Source organism: Hemibagrus wyckioides, linkage group LG11 (assembly GCF_019097595.1).
Source record: "Hemibagrus wyckioides isolate EC202008001 linkage group LG11, SWU_Hwy_1.0, whole genome shotgun sequence".
NCBI classification, from domain to species: domain Eukaryota; kingdom Metazoa; phylum Chordata; class Actinopteri; order Siluriformes; family Bagridae; genus Hemibagrus; species Hemibagrus wyckioides.
The window spans coordinates 10618102-10641474 of NC_080720.1; the positions used below are offsets into that span (position 1 = coordinate 10618102).

The 23373-nt window shown below is 39.0% G+C and overlaps 1 protein-coding gene across 20 annotated transcripts in view; it reads right to left on the reverse strand.

Moving 5' to 3' along the window:
• The window catches only part of szt2 (SZT2 subunit of KICSTOR complex), a 94021-nt gene that overhangs the window by 52756 nt on the left and 17892 nt on the right, over window positions 1-23373 (reverse strand). For 14 of the 20 annotated variants that reach the window (XM_058402093.1, XM_058402102.1, XM_058402098.1 and 11 more), the window contains 24 exons: window positions 22021-22148; window positions 21365-21629; window positions 20219-20390; window positions 20038-20130; window positions 19861-19939; window positions 19036-19335; window positions 18703-18841; window positions 18393-18509; window positions 17536-17605; window positions 16310-16495; window positions 15857-16132; window positions 15496-15754; window positions 14702-14776; window positions 14445-14583; window positions 13573-13696; window positions 13147-13267; window positions 11518-11670; window positions 9505-9607; window positions 9221-9335; window positions 8668-8694; window positions 7715-7802; window positions 4412-4530; window positions 1818-1982; window positions 1370-1454 (listed from right to left, as the gene is read on the reverse strand). In XM_058402093.1, coding sequence (XP_058258076.1) covers window positions 1370-1454; window positions 1818-1982; window positions 4412-4530; window positions 7715-7802; window positions 8668-8694; window positions 9221-9335; window positions 9505-9607; window positions 11518-11670; window positions 13147-13267; window positions 13573-13696; window positions 14445-14583; window positions 14702-14776; window positions 15496-15754; window positions 15857-16132; window positions 16310-16495; window positions 17536-17605; window positions 18393-18509; window positions 18703-18841; window positions 19036-19335; window positions 19861-19939; window positions 20038-20130; window positions 20219-20390; window positions 21365-21629; window positions 22021-22148 — 3398 coding nt within the window. The remainder of the gene's footprint in view (window positions 1-1369; window positions 1455-1817; window positions 1983-4411; window positions 4531-7714; window positions 7803-8667; window positions 8695-9220; window positions 9336-9504; window positions 9608-11517; window positions 11671-13146; window positions 13268-13572; window positions 13697-14444; window positions 14584-14701; window positions 14777-15495; window positions 15755-15856; window positions 16133-16309; window positions 16496-17535; window positions 17606-18392; window positions 18510-18702; window positions 18842-19035; window positions 19336-19860; window positions 19940-20037; window positions 20131-20218; window positions 20391-21364; window positions 21630-22020; window positions 22149-23373) is intronic. The other 6 variants (XM_058402099.1, XM_058402109.1, XM_058402108.1 and 3 more) reach the window with 2 other exon arrangements.

Genomic DNA, 23373 nt, shown 5'->3' on the forward strand with positions numbered 1-23373 from the left:
CATGTCCAATTAAAAGAAAATACAGGGTGGTTTGCTGCTAGGGGGAATAGAATAGTCAAGGAAAGGAGAGTCGTCGCTGGATTTCCTCTTTAGTTCGCACTTTTCCTATACTTGTCTCTCTAAATAGATCATTTATTCAGCATAGGACTCGCCTGTTCACTTTCTCCATGGCTTTCACTGTAAAAAGTCTTCTACTCTCCAGCCAATTATAACCAAACGGTGCACAAAACAGATCTGCTGCTCGGTTTCCATACAGCATGCCCTCCTTTTGTACTTCTCCCTGTATTGTCTCAGTGTAGGAACTGCTATACGTTTTGATGTTGTACTCCTGGATATGGATTTAAAACACTCTTGAACGATTTGCACGCTGTAACTGGTTGCAGTCTATCAAAATGGCAGTCGTGTCAGAACACCAAGGAAGAGTTGATGACATTGCACAGATTTAAAATGTTTCCGGTGTTTAGCTGTGCTCTGGTCTGCCTGACATGAAGCGCTGATGTGAGCTGAGAATAATTTTGTGCCAACAGACATCTATCTATCTATCTATATATATATATATATATATATATATATATATATATATATATATATATATATATACACACACATACACTCCTATAACACAAAAACAGGTCTAAAGCATCCTTTCCTGACTCTTGTAACTGTGCAGCATTAATAAGGGTTTTGCTGGAGATACTGAATAATATGTTTTTAGATAAAATAACTGAATAATGAGCCTGAGGTTAAAAATCCAGGCCAGGAATCTTTGCCAGGAAAATATGAAATGACTATCCTAGACATTCTGGGTAAAGCTTACGATTACATAAGATTTACCCAAGATTAGGACAGCTTACTTTATATCAGAAGAGGAGAAAGTCTGTCACTTAGTATTCATACATTCATGTACAAGTAATTACAGTTTCAGGTTTCTATAAGAATTATTGCTGATAAAGCAAAGGAAGTAAGGAGGGCAAGGCTTACTGATCAGCATCACTCAATCAATTGCTATTGTTAATAAAACATTTTAACAATTTCCTCAAACATACTCCATTTAAAATCCCACAGATCTTTTTTTCCCCCATTCCTACAGTATGTTTGATGCATTATCTGTAGTTCCTCAAGTCTACATGCATGATTTTGGGCATTTTGCTGCGGGAACATGATTGGCTAACTGCATTAATGTGCAGGTGTTCCTATTAAAGTGGACAGTAAGTGTATGTAAATATGTTTTTGCAATTAAAAATTACAGTCCTTTTTCATGTCAGTAAAGTATTCTGAAAAATAAAATACAAATACTGAGAAAAGGAAGACAAATAGAAAGAGATCGAAGCAGAAAGTAAGAGTGTGTGGTGGAGCTGAGAGAATGTACCTTTGCCACCTGTTCCTTGGCCTCCAGGCTTGTTGTAGAGGTAGATATCTGAATCAGGCAGATCAGTGCTCACATGGAAGTAGTGCTGAGAGAGAGAGAGAGAGAGAGAGAGAGGGGTGGGTGGATTGATTGCAGAACACACTGAAGGACTGTGCATTGAGGAAAAAAATAGCAAGTTGCCAGTTTTCAGGTCGAAACTTCTCCAGCACTTCTCAAATTTTTTGGATGCTGAATAGCTAGGATTTGAAAAGCACAGCCCTTCATTAACGCACCCTGACCTAAACCTATTAAACCACGCAACATTTTAAAAATTCTGTTTATTCTTTGAAATTCACTGTGGAACGGTGATGCATTTGTGAACAAGCAGTGAGTCCAGAGTTCATAAAAACCAGCATGTCAGTGGTGTCAAAGCTGAAGCAGGGAAGGGCACGCAGAGTTTAAAAGTTACCTTGAAGTGGTGCTCCATGTTACTGTCTGTGTATTTGGGGATGTGCAGGAAGATGAGCAGATTCTGGCGGAGATAAAGGGCCAAGGCTCGGATCCATGGGACACTGTACTGAGGCAGGCTGAACTCCATCACCTCAGTAGGAGCAGAACCAGGAGGCTGAATAAACTGGAGAGAGAGAGAGAAAGAGAGAGAGAAACTGCAATAAGATAAAACATTTTCAAAAATGTGAAAAAAGAGATCCTGTTATCTCACTATATGCATGTTATAGATACTGAAGTACACTAAACTTTTGTACTGTGCATAACCTTCAGTCACTAAACTTGAAAAGGTCTGAATCCCAGACAAAAACCTCAGATAAGACTACACTCAAATAAATAACACAACACTGTTAATGTGCATTGCTGCAGTGTGTGTGTGTGTGTGTGTGTGTGTCAGCAATGAAACCAGATCTATTATTCAAAATGATCATGTGTTCAGAACTAATAGAAACACAGATACAAATGTGTCTAAGAGCCACACAAGTTGTGCTAATTATTATTTTTTGTTTGTTTATCAACTGTGGTTTGTCCAGTAGCTCGAAATCATACTTTTAACATATTCCTAGACCAAAAAATGCTTGTACATTCACATACATTGTACATAATATCAGCTTGTACATTCATTCCATGTTTTTTTATTTATTTATTTATTTATTTATTTATTTATATTTTCACAAACATTTGTCATCATTCATTTCCTTATGCTAGGAAGGTGTGTTGGTCTTGTTTAGACCAATTATTATTTTCCATGTTTGTGTTTATGTATTGTTGTATGTTGTTTAAAAAACACAGTTTTTAGGCTGATATCCTGTGACCTATTGAACCAGTGTTAATGTATTCATTGATAGAGACTCTGGATAAGAGCTCTGGATAGGAGTGTCCGCCAAATGCCAGAAATGTAAATGTAAAATAAGGAATTTGTGGTTTTTCCAGCACATACACAGTATAAACAACAAAAACAATGCAGTCTAGGCCACACCCACTCCCAGTTCAACTCTGAATGCAGATACAGCTACCTGGAGCAATTAACAGGCATATTTACACTTATGAAACACAGATATTTTAGATGAGATCTTGTGAATTATAATGCTACACTGACACATTCAGCGACGCACAGCAACAAAGTGACTGGAGATCGTTCATTTTCAATGGAGAGCTGGTGACATTAATGACAGATGTGGGCGTGTCCAGGGACGTGACAAAGGTGTGAAAAGTTTATGCAAATACTGAGTGACTTGGTGCCGCAAATAATGAGAGCGAAGACAGTAGAACGCACGTAAATAGCAAATAGTACACACTGCTTCTCCTTCATCTCAAATGATATGATGCATATATACCAGTGGCGGGCCGTGCATTTCACACCTAGGCCTTCACTGGTGTCCTTCCTGAATTAATCCACCTCTATACCATCATTATGACGCCACGGCAACAGATACTAATCAACCGTTAAATAGCAAAGTAAAAAAGAAATTAGGCTACAGTATTTCACACCTCACAAGGAATAGTCCATTTTATTACAGTCCGCCTTGAAAATGCATTTGTAAGGATTTCTGCGTCCAAATCGATTTCTTCTCCCGTCAGCCATTGTGAGTTAATATATATATTTTATTTAGTTTGTGTGGTTCGCAGCCTCTGACTACTCCAATTATCCAATCAAAAGACAGGACACTGCTGACGTAATCGTATGCCTGCTAGACGGCCCCAGTGACGCCAACTCCAAATCTGATTGGTTAATGTAACAATTTCATTGCCACTTATTTTAAGCTCCGGGCGCCTGCACTGTTGATTCTGAAGGCCTTAAGGCAGATTTCTTTCACTTTGGCAACACATGATGTCAGCCACTGGCTGAAATATGATTGGATAAACACTCTTATCATAAATATTCACTACTGGAAGCAGCGCAACCAAGAGAAAAGCTATGAAATGTAGAGAATAGACTACTGGGAATAATTTAATACACATTCATGGAAAAATATATTAAATATATTAAAATGCAAGTCAGTGATTCAGATCACTGCTGTGAGAAGGTCTTGCTGGCCCACCACTGATAGATACACTGGTGAAACATCCAGAATGTTTCATTTTAGCAGCAAGAAAACAGATTTGTCAAAAGCCTCTGATAAACATTAATATGGTAACCAGTAGTAGGAACATATATACTGGCGACTTAGTAGTACAGCAACTGGCAGCAATAAAACTTTCATACAATCAGCTGACAGTTCCTGCCTTATTTATTTATTTATTTTTTTTAGACTTAAACAAAACAGCCTCCAATTTTATGAGCATAATTTCTAGCCACAGCCTATATATCTTTTTTTTTTTGTTGTTTCCCCATCTCATTCACTCCTCTGCATTATTAATTCTCCTCAAAATACAGAGATGTTTCCGTCAAAACCCTCGTGTTGGCCTGTAAATTATTCACAAACGAATAATCTCATTGTTGCATTTATTTATTATTACTCTCGACAGGAACATAATTCCGCATGCAGCACTATCTTTAGAGACAAAGAAGATTTTGAAAAACTACTGATAGATGATGGAAGAAGTTGTGAGTACCTCTACATCTGCAGGGGTCAGTTTGCAGTTTCTGACCAGCATCACAGTGATGATGTCAAGTGTGGCCTCATCCAGTCGCTTTCTAAGAACCTTTACCAACTCGTCTGTGATCTCCGGACCTGCCAGAAAGAGCACAGACAGGCAAAAGATCATCTTAAAGACAGAGATTCAGCTTTTCAGAACAATCATGGCTGTACTGCTGATAATCACTGAAATTCTAATACACATTAGAGTGTATAACATACACACACACGTCAAATTAATTACATTTTATTTGTATAGCGCCTTTTAACAATGGATATTGTCTCAAAGCAGCTTTACAGACATATAAAACTATAGAATAAAAAAAAATAAAAATTAAGTATAAATTATAAATTGATATAAAATGAAATTAATTTTTAACAATGGATATTGTCTCAAAGCAGTTTTACAGAAATATAAAACTATAGAATAAAAAATAAAATAAAAATTAAGTATAAACTATAAATTGATATAAAATGAAATTAATTTTTAATAATGGATATTGTCTGAAAGCAGCTTTACAGAAATATAAAACTATAGAATAAAAAATAAAATAAAAATTAAGTATAAACTATAAATTGATATAAAATGAAATTAATATTTAATCATTTATATATAAAATAAATTATTATAATTATAATTATAAATTTATCCCTAACGGGAAAGTCTGAGGCAATAGTGACCAGGAAAATCTCCCTGAGATGATATGAGGAGGACTCAAAAAGGAACTCATCCTCATTCGGGTGCACTTTTGTTACATAATGACAGCAGCAATATTTATGAAAGTACAAAAGGTTTTTATTGGATCCATGATATATGCACAGGCTAAATTTTAGCTTAAGGAGAGAATAATTTGTTCGTGCCTGCTGTCTGGTCCTGTTAGATCACTTGTGAGCCAGCTTGCAGGTGCACTCAAGTCTTAGGCCCAAGAGCACATAAATAAATCATCACCTTCCTTTTAAACTCCTACTACATGATTTGTAATTAGCCGCACATTAGCTTAACCACTAACTCCTGTGTCACATTCAAACATGGACTGAACGTATATGGGGAGAATATTCGTGTAGTTTTGAAGGTAGCAAGGAAACTTCCATAAGGGTTAAAGACATGGCATAAGTCAATACATGTATACCCTGATGAGGTCTCTCTTGCTGTACTGAATAATCTCATCTGGATACTGTACATTTTTTTTCCCTAAGAACTGAAGCTGGAATCATAATTATAATGCTATACATAGTACATTGTTTCAATAACTGTTTGACAGTATAGGTTTTTATAATCACACCCAGATGAGGAAGGTTTCTTCCTCATATTATCTCAGGGAGTTTTCTTTACCACCATCACCTCTGGGTTGCTCATTAGAGTTTGAAGTGGGTTTCACACTGGCAGTTTAGTCTGACAATATTCATTTCTGTGTATCATGAGTGGCAGGTAAATGTTATGGGATACAGAAGAAGAAGTAAAGTGTCCTGCTGTACATAATAGCATCAAAATAATAATAATAATAATAATAATAATAAAAAACAAAAAACTATATAGTGAGTCGCATGCATTGTGATGAGTATTTTTACAATTTTTCCATGTTTCTGTACTTCTGTAAAGCTGCTTTGAGACAAAGTCCATTGTTAAAAGTGCTATACAAATAAATTGAGTTGAACTGATGATATAAGACGAATGCACATGCACCAGGGTTTGATAGAATCTGAAACTAGACCAACGCTGCACTGGTAGCACTGGGAACAATCACACTCCGATTCGGACCACAGCAAATGGGCCCAGTGCGAAATCTACATCCAGATTTATGTGAAGTTGCTTTCTGATGATATCTGCTGTACAAATATCTTTTCATCCTGAAACATGTTGAGACTTTTTGAGGCGAGCGATTTAACCCCATTAAACTCCCAAAGCTGTTACTCATTTATGATGTTAAAGCAGTCTGTAACAAGAGTTAGTGATAGGAAAATGTGTAATTATGAGTTAAGAACGCAAATCTGATCCCACAAGCAAGTTGCTTGGGGTTAAGGGATTAAAACACTAACGCCAATGCAAATGTCAATGTTGGAGAAAAACACGAAATGGTACTGTATAAAAAGAAGGTGCTGGCCATGTGTCAAGAAGTAATTCTAGCACTCAGAGAACCATACCGAGGCCAGACGCAGAAATGTTTCAGACATGAAGTCTTTAATCAGGCAGATCATGTGTGATATTGACTACTGACAGTTTCTAATATCTGCACCATTAGTACCCCAGGTTTTGATAGTCAAAACACTAAGAAACTTAGAGTCACCTGCTGAGAGATGGTGCAACTTCTACAACACATTCCTATAGTTAGGAGGGTAGCAGGTGGGGTATTTTCCTGATATTACCCTCACTGCTATTTGTTAAGTTAAGATAAGTCACATTACTGCACAGTGAAATTCTTCGCATATCCCATCCTTGGGGGTTGGGGTCAGAGTGCCATGATGTAATGCCCCTGGCGCAGGATGGGTTAAAGGTCTTGCTCAAGGGCCCAACGGTGGCAGCTTGTGGAGCTACCACTGCCCTGTACAGTAATTGTTCTCTTGGTATTACCATAATCATGACTCTCACTACCTTAAGTAGTTATTAGAGCTATTTTCGCTATTATTATTATTATTATTATTATTATTATTATTATTATTATTATTATAATTGACATTAGTTTCACACTGCATTCCTAAAACTTGGCAAATAATATACCAATCAAGTCTGGGATCATATTAAAGTGAGAGATAATAATAATTATTATCATTATTATTATAATTATAATAATAATAATAATTATTATTATTATACTACTACTACTACTACTAATAATAATAATAATAATAAGTGATGGGATAGATGAGAGGAGAAATAGTGAGTAGAGAAAGAGACAAAGTGGTGACATCATGCCTTTGACTGCTGTATAAAGAGCGACAGCGTTCCCTAGCAGGATGTGTGTGGTACTGCGCATTCACACGCATTATCACTGCATAATGCAACACATAGTGACACTTCCTTCACATCTCTACCACTTTACAAAAAAAAGGGGGGGGGTGAAAGGGACTGAGCACTACACCCATACTGAATTTTATTTTATTTTTTTTAAATCTGTTTTCATAGATTTATCAACTCCCATGCTAACTTCTGTCTGATAAGGTTTTAGCTTAATAGTATGCTTAGACACTGGTACATTGGTTATAGTGTGAGAATATGTCTTACCACGAAGATTAGACACACACATACACACACACAGGCTCTCTCTCTCTCTCTCTCTCTCACCTGCACGTCCGACTCCGTGCACTAACAGCAGAATGTGTTTGTCCACCTGTCCAACTGGCCTTGAGCCCTCCAGAGATGACCGAGAGCCCTGGAAACAAGACATATATCTAACACACTCATACACGATATACACACATGAATTCAATTCTCTCTCTCTCTCTCTCTCTCTCTCTCTCTCTTGCACACACCCACACACAACCTTGTAGTCAATTTTTCAGTTTATGTAGTGCCAGCTCCTCATAGCTTGCTCTGCGGTTCATTCCTCCTTAAGGAGGACTCTCCGACTCTGAGCGACTCATCAAGCTACTAAACTGAAGGATGTGTTCCTGTTTTATACACCGCAGTGTAAATAAATCACCCAGCAGTGACTCTGCTTGCAACCAGAGCCGTAATGACTTCTGTAAGGCTGCAGTTTCCTGATGCTTAATGTGTGTATATTAAGGAAGGCTAAACACACCACATATGAAAGCATGTTCAGTGTAATGGATAAGACAAGGATACCTGCAACTGCTGCCAAGAAAAAGAAATAAAAATGCCCAGCTTCCCCATTAACATAAAACACCGAAAAGACTGAAATAGTCATCATGCTGGCAAACTGTCTTTACGTCAGAAGGATGTGGGAGTTAGTCGATCATGCAAAGGCATGAAAATAGAAGTAAGCCCTGTAATTAAAATTAAAAAATATATACATCTTAAACAGAACTAGATGCAGTGCGTGACTTGTTTGCGGCTTTTATACTCAGAGAAGATGTGTATAAAGGAATATATCCATTTTCTGTTCTTTTTCATTTTACATATGGCTGATGACTTACAATTGAGCAGCTTAGGGATTACACACATTGTTCTGGGGCTAAACAGAGGCATCTGGGGATCTGAACTCAGCCCTGCATCTTAGCTACCACACTGCCATACGTATATATTGCATTTTTTCCATCCATTCACTCATCTCTTACCATCTCAACCACCAAGAATTTATTTAGCTGTGGAAAAAAAAATAAAGAAAACTTCAATTCTTCTGGAGAAGACTTCTGAAAGTTTCTCCTTCTCCAAACACCTGCTCACACATAGCACTCAGCTCTCATCTAATTGAGCTTTTGACATGTTTAGAATTTCTGAGTGTAAAAAACGTTAGTTATTGCATTTACATATTAGATTAGTCCAAATCTTTTAGATTTTTAAATGGAACTGCATCGCTGGAGTGATTGGATTGGAAATTCATTGGAGTGGAGTGAAACTTGGAGTACAAAATACAAACAGATGGTGAGCAACAAAGCTGCCCGATTTCTTTCAAGAATTATTTTACTTACAAAAGCAATATTAAATCCTACTCCACTCTGCAGAAATTTTGGTTATGGCAGACTTATCAAATTGCTTGCCAATATCAACATGAAATAAATAATTCATGATTAATAAATAAACAGAATCTTATTCTTGGTTATACATTTAACTTAGAATAGGAAACCCATTACATCATTGGGATGCTTGAACAGTGTGTGTGGACAGTACCGTAAGATCTTCAGATCCCAGAGGCTCCTGACTGCGAGCCAAACCCAAGGAGCGTGAAACATGGAGATTCATATCCAGATCACTGTAAGGGCCTGTCTGAGAAGTTTCTGAAAGTCTGATGAGAGAGGATTGGATTCAAACCGGTTGAGAGAGACAATAAGACATTCAAAGAAAATCGCACATCAGAAAGATCAGGAGCCAGCATGAATAAGTGATGAGTGATGAGGAGTGGTGAGAGGGTAGAAGCCGGACTTAATGGACGTTATTAAGACCACCACACTGACCTGAGGTAGAAGACAGATTTGGTGGTGCGTTCTTGATACACAAACATGTTCTTGCGGTTGACCACACAGAAGGCACTCAACACTGAACGCAGAGCCTGGATTGCTGATACAGAACAAAGCAGGAAGGGTTTGAGAGCCTCAATTAGCACTTAACGATATCACAAAATTTTTAACAATAACGCCAAATTCAACTGTTGTACACAAACAAAGCAAATAAATAATCTGCATCGTGTTATTTGCAATGTGTACAACATTTTCTGCTTTCTTTTGTGTAGAATAATGTCTTATTTAGAACTCTATTTAGCACTCTGTATTGCTAATTTATTTAAATGGGACAATTTGGATGAGATGGGTGCCTGTGGATTTTAACTGCTAACCATTCTTAACACATTCTGTAGACTCAAACTGAATTACTCCATATGATGCATCACAACTAAAAAAAATTCATTTCACATCAAAAACCTCAAAATTGCATGAACCACCAAAACCACCACAGACTATCAAACACCAGCATTTACCACCAAAACCACCACAGACTATCAAACACCAGCATTTACCACCAAAACCACCACAGACTATCAAACACCTGCACTTACCACCAAAACCACCACAGACTATCAAACACCAGCATTTACCACCAAAACCACCACAGACTATCAAACACCAGCATTAACCACCAAAAACCACCACAGACTATCAAACACCAGCATTTACCACCAAAACCACCACAGACTATCAAACACCAGCATTAACCACCAAAAACCACCAGACTATCAAACACCAGCATTTACCACCAAAACCACCACAGACTATCAAACACCAGCATTTACCACCAAAACCACCACAGACTATCAAACACCAGCATTTACCACCAAAACCACCACAGACTATCAAACACCAGCATTTACCACCAAAACCACCACAGACTATCAAACACCAGCATTAACCACCAAAACCACCACAGACTATCAAACACCTGCACTTACCACCAAAACCACCACAGACTATCAAACACCTGCACTTACCACCAAAACCACCACAGACTATCAAACACCAGCATTTACCACCAAAACCACCACAGACTATCAAACACCAGCATTTACCACCAAAACCACCACAGACTATCAAACACCAGCACTTACCACCAAAACCACCACAGACTATCAAACACCTGCACTTACCACCAAAACCACCACAGACTATCAAACACCAGCACTTACCACCAAAACCACCACAGACTATCAAACACCTGCACTTACCACCAAAACCACCACAGACTATCAAACACCTGCACTTACCACCAAAACCACCACAGACTATCAAACACCTGCACTTACCACCAAAACCACCACAGACTATCAAACACCTGCACTTACCACCAAAACCACCACAGACTATCAAACACCTGCACTTACCACCAAAACCACCACAGACTATCAAACACCTGCACTTACAAATCATTAACACTAACATTCACCATTGATCACCAGCATTTAGTATTAACCATTATCATATACCCACATTCACTACAACGTACAGTCACCAACATGCACCACCAAACACCAATATTCACCATCAAAAATGATCACACTCCAACATTAACATTAAACACTCTCTCACACACACACACCACCATTCTCCAACACATGCTTAAACACCAACAAACATCAAAAACCAATATTGAGCCAATTAAAAAAAGACTTCCAGTCACTCACTAGCACATACTCACATATACAAATACTGCTGCCATTGTTCGACAGAATATTTCAGGAAAAACAAAGTAATATAATGAATGTAAATAAATGAAAAAGGTGTGAATGGTGGTGAATTCTGGGTTGGTTTAGATTTGATTTAATTCAGCTGAATTGAAATAAATAAAGGGGGAAATAAAAACACCACGATAGTAATAATGTGAGGTTGAGACAGTCGGTCCCCATAGGGTTTATATAGAACATGATCTGAATTACTGGGGTTTTGAATGTGTGTGTGTGTGTGTGTGTGTGTGTGTCTCACCTCGTGCCACTCCCATGTTGGGCCCCATCTTTAGTCTCGGGTGGATTTGGATGATGGTGTTCCAGACTACGTCACACGCGAAGTGACCCGGCATGAAGTGCATAGTGGCAGCCAGGTAATCTCTCGGCTGGTAGCTTTCATCCGCATTATAGTCTGCAACAGATGGAGAGAGGTGGAGGGGTGTAAAAGAAAGCAAGAAAGAAGGAGAGAGGTGCAAGAAAATAAAAGAAAGGGAAAAAAAGAAAGAGAGACGCAAAAATAACAGTGAGACAGAGAGAAGCAGAGGAATAAGCACGATGAAACAGAAGGAAGAAGAGTGAAAGAAAACAAGAGAGAGAGAGAGAGAGAGAGAGAGAGAGAGAGAGAGAGAGAGAGTTGTAGTGTCTTCAGTATAATAAGGCTATAATAGCGTGTCACTATCAGTACTTGCGCCTGACGCTGCCCTGGAGAGCCACTGAAGTTTCACAGCACAATTACTCTCTGGATTCAATTCATTTGCACACAGTGGAGCGGAACGATCTGCTCTGTTAGGAAATGAGAGTGCTAATTCAGACCCAACAGCCGCCTCAAAAAAAAAAAAAAAAAAAGACAACAAGGGAGGAAAAAGGGCATCTTCGGAACAATACTATGAAATATGTGGGTTTGTGTGCGTTAGCTTTTGTAACTCTACCTACCAGTGTTTCACTGTAGATCCACTATGCATAACTGACTAAAATGTAAAAAATTTGCTCCTGGGAAATTAAGTAGAATGTAAACAATTCATTATTAAAAACTTGACTTGGTTACTTGAATTCTGTATGTCATGCTCCTCAGACCATTCCTGAACCATGTTTGCAGAGTTTGGCAGTGTGCAGAGGTCACTGCCATTAGGTTACCATGAAAGGGTGTACTTGCTCCGCAAAAATGTTTAGGTAGGTGTCAAAGTAACATCCAAGATGAATGCTTGGATTCATAATAGGTTTCATAACAGAACATTGCCCAGAGCATCACGCTGCCTTCACCGGCTTGCCTTCATCCCGTACTGCATCCTGGTGTCATCTCTTCCCCGGGTAAGTGGGAACATCCCACAAGACCTGCTGTTTTAGACATGCTCAGACCCAGTCATCTAGCCATCACAGTTGTCAAACCCCTATCTCCCCTTGTCAAAGTGGCTCAGATCCGTATACTTGCAATTACACTTACGTTTTGTCTTGCTTCCAAAACATCGACTTCGAGAACTGACTGTTCACTTGCGGCTTAATATATCCCTCTTCTTGACAGGTGCCATTGTAACAAGATAATCAATGTTATTCACATCACCTATTGTGTTATGTATTATTTCTGGAAAGTGTGACAAATGCAAGCAACGAGTGACATTTCGAGCGCATCTCTCTAAAAGCTTCACCATTTCAGTAGTGTCATTAGAGCTAAGGAGCCTCATGGGGTTACGTCTTAAATTTTATTTTAAAAAAAACAACAAAAGGAAAAGGAAAAATAGCTGTTTTTAGAGGTTGCTTTAAAATAGCTTGTTTTGGAAGATATGGAGGCAGATCACTAGTGCTGCTCCAGAGTCCTGCCTTATGGACAGCTGATGGCCTCCACTGAATGTTTTTACCCCCATTACACTCATACAACAGTTATCATCTTTACCATCTGAGGTGGCCGTTCTCTGCCTGTACAGAGGCTCATTTTTCCAGATGTCTTCCTCACTTTCAGCCACCAGGAGTGAATTACACACATGACTGTCATGCAGGTCTTGTAGCAAGAGGCGCTGTCAAAACAAACATTATATTAATGTAATAATCATAATAGTATGTTTCATTTATATAGCTCAATGAAAAACCAAAGGTTGAAAGATAAGGATAAAAACAAACAATCAAACAGATACAAAATATAAAAAAGAAAAAGCTCCATAATAAACAAATATCCATGCATTAAAATTTCCAACCCAATAATACACATTAAAAACAAACTTTCACAAGCACACCATCACAATACTGTAAAGGACAATACTGCAATGCCTATAATAATAAATCATATGATAGCTCCTAAATGGAAGCTCAGGTACAAATTTACCTGATTGACTTTTCTGCAGATTTTCCCGATCTCTTCCACTATAAGCCGATGAAGACGCAGGTACTCTGGGATCTCCTCCTCTTCTTCTTCTCCAGACGTTGTCTCTTTTCCAGCATTAAAACTCCTAAAACACACAAAAAAAGTGCAATGTACAAAACAGTGGAGAAGAAAAAGCATTCACATCACACTGCAGTCTTGAATTAAGACAATAATTATGATAATAATAAAGCGAGGCAATATACACACAAGCCCAAATCACAATGGTTTAATATTCCTGCACTCTCGGTTATGACGACTGTCATGTCATGGCTAATGACTAGCGTTGCTTTATTCTAGACATTACATAACAAAAAATGTTGTTTAAGCAAATTACCCACTCTCTAATACTAAGCATCCATCACTTACACTCTACAAGATACTTTTACATTTCAAAACGATATGTACAAGAGCCACAAGTGGGCCATAAGCACAAGTACTGGGCTCTTCAGCTGGCACACATTAGAGAGCATATCAGTAATAATGTGTATGCTTGTGGTTAGAATCTTGGAAATAAAAGTGACAAACTGGACATTTCCTTGTGGCTGGGGTGGAGTAATGTACTGTTAAAATATTTATAAATACTTTATAAATAATTAGACCTTAAGGATCACTTCAAGGTCCAATTTATTTTTACTAAAATATTTAAAAAGATTTTTTTTTTTTAAATAATTGGATCTTAAGGACCATTTCAAGAACCACCCGCACCTTCTAAGGTAAAGGATGCATAAAAGGTCAACAACTTGTCCGCAACAGTCCGCTACAGGCTTTTTACTTCCGAGCGTGAATAGTGTGTGAAATGGGAAGCTGTAGCGTGTCATGTGAGCTTGGCAAACCTGGAGTGTGAGAAAACCTCCAGTCTGTCCTTTTGGATTTGTACAATGAGCCAGAAATCTGGCATGAGAGGACTGTGGATCTCGTGCTCGTCCATGGTGGGTCCATCACACTCGGAGTCACTGCTTCCACCATCATAACCTAACACACGTATAAATATAAGCACATTACTATATTTCTAATATGAAATAACCCTGAATCAATCCTAACAGTCATAAAGTCATAACTTATTCAAGTAGTTAGTGATAAACAGTGTTACCGAGCATGTCTGAGTCCACGCTCCCCTGGCTGGAGACGACACTCTGGACTCGGCTCGGTCTGATCCTCCCACTGCCTGAGAACACAAACCAATAGACAACTAAGCTTTAGGCTTAAACAGAAAGAATAGAACAGAAAGAAAAGAAAGAATCGAAGTGCTAAAAGAATAACACTTTACACACTAGGGCTTTTCACCCTGAGCTTAACCCTGGGTTTCTGTTGTTCTAAACTTTGCTTTTAAGCCAGGGTAGAGGAACGTTTCACACTAGTAATTTAGAGGTGGGGTAATCACTGCTTTTTACCTGAGTTTCTGAAATCCTGATCAGAAGTACCATTAGCAACATCTATGTGTGTTAACTGCCAAACATGTACAATGTGAAACAATGCAATGTTAGAATGTTACAGCTAAATGAACAGCGTGTGCCTCATATAACATGCAGTTATGGAAACTCTGTGCATGTTGCACACAGTATAGAACTGAAGTATCCCTGCACTAGCTGAAGCATTTACGGGGAAAATGTAAAAAATAAAAAATACAAATGGTGACAGAAAACGCATCAGTTGGCACGTAAAGGAGACAGTTATATTTTTACAGTTATGGTACAGAAAGTCTGTCCGGTACGACTGGATGGCACAAGAACCGACTGAACAAATAGTGGAAGCTGCACAGGAATGAATACCTGATACAACATCCAAGAAGAATTAAACATAAGGCTGCAAGGAGTGAGGAAATAATAAACAAACAAAAAAACCTGCCTGATAAATGAGGTGCATTATGTTTTTGGAAATACTTACCATGTGTAATGGACTGCACTGACTCCAGACTGTTCCCAGAATGAGTCTTCGGAGGGGGATTGTGCTCCATGCTGCTGCCTGTCTGCTGACTGGTGCTCTGTGAATGACCGTCATCTGTAGCAGCTGCTCTGATTTGTTCAGAGAGAGTGTCACTGGCTGAATCTGAAGCTACTGGCTTCACTTCTTCGTCCTCCTCTGTGATCTCTTCTTGCTCCTCTGTTTGGTGTTGAATCTGAGTTGCCTCACCTCCTTCAACCTGCTGGATTATAGCATCGTCAGTACAAATCAGTGGACCGCAATCAAGGTTATTTTTGCAAATATAGGATGTGTAGGAGTTTTGAAACCTCTGAGGTAAATATACCTCTGACTCCACCTCCTTTTCCTGAGGCTCTGCTTCACTGTCTAACCCCTTTGTAAATGGGGATTGACTGGCTGCTGTTTTCAAGCTGCTATCGACCTCAGGAAGGTGAGGGGATGGTTGAGAGACGGATCCGTCTCCCTGAGAAAAGGCGGATTTCTGATTTAACTCCCGGGCTGTCTGTAGTCTGTGTGAATGCTGCCGACTCCGAGAGATGTAGTAGGAATTTTGCTTCTCCGCATTTAGCAAGTAACCAGGAAAAGAAAAACGTCTGAACTCCTGTAGATAAAGAACAGCCACAGAATACATCATCAGTCCCTACCTTGAGGAAAATCTGAGATATTTTAAAAGCACACAGACTCAACACAATTTTAACAATAATAGTCATTTATGTATTTATTATTATGTAAGTACACCATATCAGAACATATAAAAGAAATAAATAACTCATCAAACCTCTTTAAACTTCTCCAGCGATTGTTCTGGGCCAAAGACAAATTGCAGAGGGACAAGCTCATGATGACAGCCAGGCCTCCCGCTGGAGCGAAAGACGTGATCGGCCACCTTCTGCAGAGTGGAGCAGTCCACCACAGACGAGTGACGAAGTGCTGAGACAATCTCGTCTTCCAGCAGCCAGCGGATCTATAGCAGAGAGAGAGAGAAGAAGAAACACATGGAAGAGAAAGAAAAAGGGATAAGGATAAAACATATAAGAAGGTAGAACAAGATAAGTGAGGGGGGTTTGAGAAAGCTCATCAGGTCACAAATGGTCCTAGAAGTCTCCATATTTTAGTCTCTCTATGTTTTTATTACTGGCATCAGCAGAATATTTTTCAGTGATAACTAACTCTGTTTTTGTTGTTTTTTGTAGCACCAGGGTCCTGGAGAAATGTTGTTTCATTTCACTATTTACTGCGTCAGCTATATGTGGTTGAAATGACAATAAAAGCTTCTTGAATCTTGAATGAATCTTGAATCTGTTTGTGGTTCCACGCGGCTGTATGATTACTTGTGGATGATGCCACTTAGTAAACCACGACAACGACTTTGGACAAACAGTTTTTCTGGCAACAATTTCTTTGATAGCTTAAGAAATGCAATTCCCACAAACAGTCTTCTCCATCAGTGAACAATAAACCTACACGTTAAAAGCACTGGTTACACAACTGCACTTTCGGACCATATAGTGTAGTTATAAAAAGCTAATTATTTATAATCACACTATCCAGCGTCACCCAGATGAGGATGGGTTCCCTTGTGAGTCTGGCTCCTCTCGTATATAAACACAAATGAATTGAACTGTATGTCAGTAGCTATAAACTGGTGGCTATAAGCTCCTCTACTTTTTAACAACCTTTCTCATATGGCACAAAGCACAAAGCTGCATTTTTCAGACAACAGTTACTTTCGCTACTGATTATATTCAATAGAAATTGTTCACATATCATTTTCGGGTGAACTCCGCCTCCATCTGTGTAACTGCTCTGTCTACATACAGTATGCTGCACACATACTGCTTTATAGGTATAATAACAATTAGATTGAATTAAATTCTACAAGAACTGATGCTAATTTATTGACTGGTTAGGGTTCTAGAAGAATAATGTTTTATTTTTTGATATCATTTTGGTTTTATAAGCAGACAGCAGAGGTAACACAGCCGGCAAGACAGAGTAACTCACCTCATCCATGGTAGCTAGAACTGCCTGTTTGTGAAGCACTGGGAGTTTGGACAGAGGATCACCTGTCATACTGAGAGAAAAGCCAAGCTTCAATATCACACTGTGTGCTGATAAGATAGAAATATGACAGGGCACAAAAAACAACAATGTCTTCCACATATTTTTCTAGATTACAAAAACATTTTTTAAAATCCCAAATCTGCACTAGAATAAGTAATGTCATAGCGCCTGTTTTGTTGTTGTTGTTCTTTCAGCTGCTCCCTGTTTGGGGTCGCCACAGCGGATCATTTGGTCTGCATGTTTCGATTGGCACAGGTTTTACGCCAGATGCCCTTCCTGACGCAACCCCCCATTTAATCAGGGCTCTGGACTGGCACCGAGAGTTAACTCTTTAGTGCCAGGGTTAGCGCCCTGCCCGGGAATCGTACCCGGGCCACAGCAATGAGGCCACTGGACCACCAGGAGGCTAATGTCATAGGGCCCGTGACTGGACAAAATGAAAGCTGCTTATGAAGCAAATATTTCACCATTGAATGTGTAAGATCAATAAAGCATAAGATCAGAATTGCACAAAGGTTAGGGAACAATACATTACTGAACTCCAGGGACAGAAACTAAAACCTTAAATGTTCTGATAGAGGAGCTCTATCAGCCATGTGTTTGAAACGTTCATGTTCACTTTCTCTGTGATAGAAACACGCAATGCTCCTGCAAACTAGTCATTCAATAAGTACCAAATATAGTCCAAAATAGAATATAGTAAAATGCCTACATTTTGAATGACAATATTGTGAGGTGTAAATATCAGCACACACCTAGTCCCATAACTGTATTATAAACAAAGTGAACACACTGACCCGTCCATTCCAACCCCACGCAGACTGTCCAGATTCTCCATGAGCTCCTCGTCAGAGCGGTAGGAGGACGGCTGGCCAGGGGAGCGGTTCATAGACACACTGCTCTCAGAAGTGTACCTATGGATGTTCACACAATCACACACACACACGCACATACGCACATACACACATGCACAAAGAAATAAAAACAAGCAGTCAGGGTCATTAAATAGGGTCCACTGGACATTTTCTGAATTGATGCACTTGGTATTTCAATGGCTCACAATACCAAAACGAACACAACATCAGCAAATACAGTTGAAGTTCTTACCTTATATGATTGATGCCAGTTGCCAAGACCTCTATTTCCAGAGGTAATGTCAACACGAAGATGTCCAGAGTGACAGAGAGCTCGTTCAGATCCATCGCCTGAAGAGACTCTGCATTATCCAGACAACTGATCAGCTCACCTGCAACGACACAACAATTTAATCACTGAGAATTAAAGGAATTATCTATCTATCTATCTATCTATCTATCTATCTATCTATCTATCTATCTATCTATCTATCTATCTATCTATCGCACAAAAAAGATTCCCAAATATTCTCTAACTCTTCTGTTCATTAACAGTTTTTCTGAGTCAGACAGTGGTTTTACATACCCAGGCAGGTGGGCAGTGTCCTAATTGGCATAGAGCCATGGCAGCCTTTTGTGCTAAGTGAGCAGACGAGGTGGACAAACAAAGGAGGCATCTCAGGTTCAGGAGCTTCTAGCACCGAGTCTCCATCCAGGATGCTGAAAGAGTCTTCGTCCTGGTTTACAGTGTTTGACTCACTCCCAGAGTCGTTTCCTGCTCCCTCTTCCGTGTCTCCTTCCTCAGCTCTCCCGTTCCCTTGGTCCTGATACTCCACCTCCAGATCCGTGTCGCTCTCTGTCACCATGCAGCAGCCGGACACATTCTCTGAGAATTCGGTTTAATGACGTTAATACAAAGTACTAAAGCGAGCAGCAATAGTATTTGTTGCTTTTAATAATCAATGTGGGAAATATTTTATTGCATTTAATAATAGTGCTTTCACACAAGCAAGAAAGAAGTGCGTCACATCACTTGTGGGCGTGGCCTGTTCTGCCTTTTTCTTTATTTTCTAGGCTACAATTTACATTTCTATGTGTTATTTTTGTTTAGTTACTGCATTGTAATAAAACTTTATCTAATGATAAGTATACGGAGAATATTTGTGTGTGTGTGTGTTGTCTGTGTGTTTTTTGTACTTTATTATCTCCCAGAGAAACCTTTTTAGACTTTCTGTCTGTGGCCCAGTATCAGGATATATTTACTGATAGACTGATTAAATGAGCCTTAAAAACACTTCGGTAACTCACCCTGGATAAGACTCCTGTCTGCCAAACACCATAAATGTAAAAAGTAAATGTAAAACTCCAGAGCCGGTAGGAGATAAATGTGTAGTTCAAGTAGATTTCTCACCATCCTCTGTGGCCAGCTCAGCCTCCGAGACATCACAGTCCTCACTAGGCCTCCTTTCTCTCTCTTCATCCGAATCCTCCTGCAGATTAAAAAGAAAGTAAAAGCTCATGATCTACTGTACAAAGGTTCCAGGATTTAACAACAAAAAAAAAATTATGACACAAAAATAAAGCTCACATCTTTCTTTGAGGACTGGGGGCAGTAGAAGAAATAGTGTGGATTGGAGGGAACGGCTTTAAAATGTTGAGCACCGATCTCCATGAATTTGTCCTATACAAGAGAAATGAAGATATTAGGGGGGTTTACACAGCAGATATATCAGTCGCTTGATTAATGTCAGTCGATTTTGATGTACAACCTGTATGATTTTGTGCAGGTCGGGGTACACCTCACACTTCTGCTGAGAATGGAGCAGAGACAGAGGGAATTCCGGGATTCTGAGGGAACGGGATTCGTCTGGGGCCTCAGGAGAAGTGGGAGTCGACACTTTCCCTTTAGACTCCATCTCACTTACATCATCCAGCTCGACACTAAACAGAGGGCATTTTAACATATTTGAACATATCTAGCTGTTTAAGAATAAGGTTGCAAGAAAACAAAACATTACAGAGACATCTCCCCAATCAGTCCTGATCTCAGGGTGATGTCTGTGCGGAGTTTCACATGTTTTACACAAATATGAGTTTTACAGCTTCTCCACTTTCCTCCCACCTTCCAAAACATGGCTGTAGATGGATTAGCTAATCTAAATTGTCCCTAGGTGTGATTGTGTGTGTGAATGTGTGGGTGCATGGAGCGCTGTGACAGACTGGCAAGCCACACAGGGTGTTTTCAATTAAAAATCCTGTAGGGTAGTACAATTTGTATTGTCCTCTGCTTGATATGTTGCTTTGCTTGTATTTCCTCATTTGCAAGTCACTATGGAGAAAAGTGTCTGCTAAATGGATAAATGTAAATATCAAAGTTTTCCCAGGCAAGATTCTGGATTCTGACCACTATAAAGTGGTTATATACATCATATATATATATATATATATATATATATATATATATATATATATATATATATATACATCATATATATATATATATATATATACATCATATATATATATATATATATATATATATATATATATATATATATATATATATATATATATATATATATATGTACACATATATACATCCAACAAACCATCAATTGGTTCATTAATTAAACATTTATTTATTGAGCATTGCTGTCATATGCAAGTATTCATATCCATTCCTACTCCCTCACACTGCCACTAAAGTTAAAGGTTAAAACCTCCTCTAATATAATAAATGTGTCTTCACACACATAAAACAATTCTCCTTTTGTAAATAACATTCTTATAATCCACATACTACAACAGAATAAACTGATTTCCGTAGGCAGATAAAAGTTTCCCATCGCTGCCTATAAAGTGCAAAAAAGTACATTATGTGATGCAGTGACTCATCACATCTATCAAGCTGTTACCTGGATGAAGAAACTAACATCGCTCTCCCTGGTCTCTCATCCTCCTCCTCTCCAATAGTGAAGGTGGCCCCCCTCCTCAGAGCTTTCCTCGTGCTCTCGGCTCTATGGGGTTCGTGTTGCTCACGGAATGAGCGTATATGACCACACAGCGTCTGAAGGAAGGAAGTGATGTCAATCTCCTGCAGAGATTCCTCACAGTAGTCCATTGCTGTCAGGACGTCCTGGGAGGAGATACTGTACGCCAGCTGCAAGCTGCGAAACACACCTGTGAAACACAGCGTGCACGCACACACACACACACACTTTGTGAAACACTTGCACCGACCTTAAATAATGCAATGCCTACATATATAATTTCCTCAAAAACGTCCTCAAAATTCCCACTTATTTTTATTACGTAAACATTTGCAGCCCAACATAAATAGATACACATGCCTATACACACACACAGACACAGAGAATGACACTGAGAGACAGATCAACACAAGTAAATACACACAGTTACACACATGCAGCACATGACCAGACAAATACACCTATATAAATACAAACAAAAATGACACCATGTGTGTAAGATGATGCTGAGTTATCTATGTGACCACAACAGGATGTAAACACAGAAGATTGTATGTATAAGTGCGTGCATGTGCGTGTACCCCGGACGTAGCTCTGGTAGTAGTGCTCTTGAAGTAGGCTACAGTAGTTAGCCAGCTCTTTCTGTTTGTGGGGATGAGTGATGAGCTCTGACCAAGAGGAGGCACTGCTGCGCTCCTGAGAGAGAGACCTGAACCGAGCACACCGACACACACACCATCAGTAATGACACAACACACACATGCAGTCAAGCTGGAACAAGAAGAGGACCAGAAAACCACACACATATGCAGTTAAATCTGCTAATAACACAGTACACTTTAAAGTGGACATTAAACTAGTGTCCTCAGGCTGACTGCTAAAAACAAGCAATCATAAACCCACACTAGGTAGCAGTATTTGATCATTTAATGTGTGTATTTGTTCTGGGGCACAACCGATATGTCATTTCTGTGAAAAGATTCCATAGAATAAATATTTAAAGCCCCATGGACCTTTTACACTTCTTGGGACTTTTGTTGTTGTTGTTTTTTACCATGTGATTTACACAATATATCGTTTCTAATAAAAAAATAAACATTTTCTTTTGCTTTGTTTTATTGCTTTGCTTACGTTTTCACACCGGGGAAAAAATACGTAGTAGAATGACCTTTGACTACAATCAATTTATCTCTGTCAGCTTTGCATTAGGATCAGGATCCTGATCATTTTTCCCCCCATTCTTCTAGAAGCTCTGTTAGATTGGATTAGATATTTGGCAGCATGTCTGGCAACACCTTTAATAGATTCTCTAAGACTCTACCAGGTTTTCTTCCATGCTTTTCACTCCCCCTAAACTCTGACCATTTTCCTAGTCCCTGATGAAGAAGCACATCCTACAACAGGACGCTACTACCACCATGTTTCACTGTGTGGATGATGTCCGGAGGATGATGACCAGAACAACCCATTATGTTAGGTTTCCTCCAAAGTGTCTTGCCACTCTCCCAGGAAATCCCTAACACTGATTCATCTTTCTTCTCTCCATGACTCCATTTTAGTAATCTACTGTGCAAATGAAAACACCCAATTTCAAAGGTCTGTCTTACAAACACATAAACAATATCTGTGGATCCATATCATCCAACTAAACATAGAAAACCCTAAGGCATGTTTAATGAAACATATTAACGCCTGCCTAATTCCTGATCATATAACTAACATTATTGTTTATCAGGACTGATTTGTTTCATATCGGCCATGCCCCAATTTGTTCCCTGCAAGTGTCAATGATTGAAGCCCACCGCTGCGGACGACCTAATCAAAGAAAGCACAGGAAATACGGCAGGCTGCATCCAAAGCGTGCGCTACAGATCAGGAGGAAAAGCAGGGCAATAACACTTTTTGCAACGTGAAGACTTTGCAGAAATTGATTT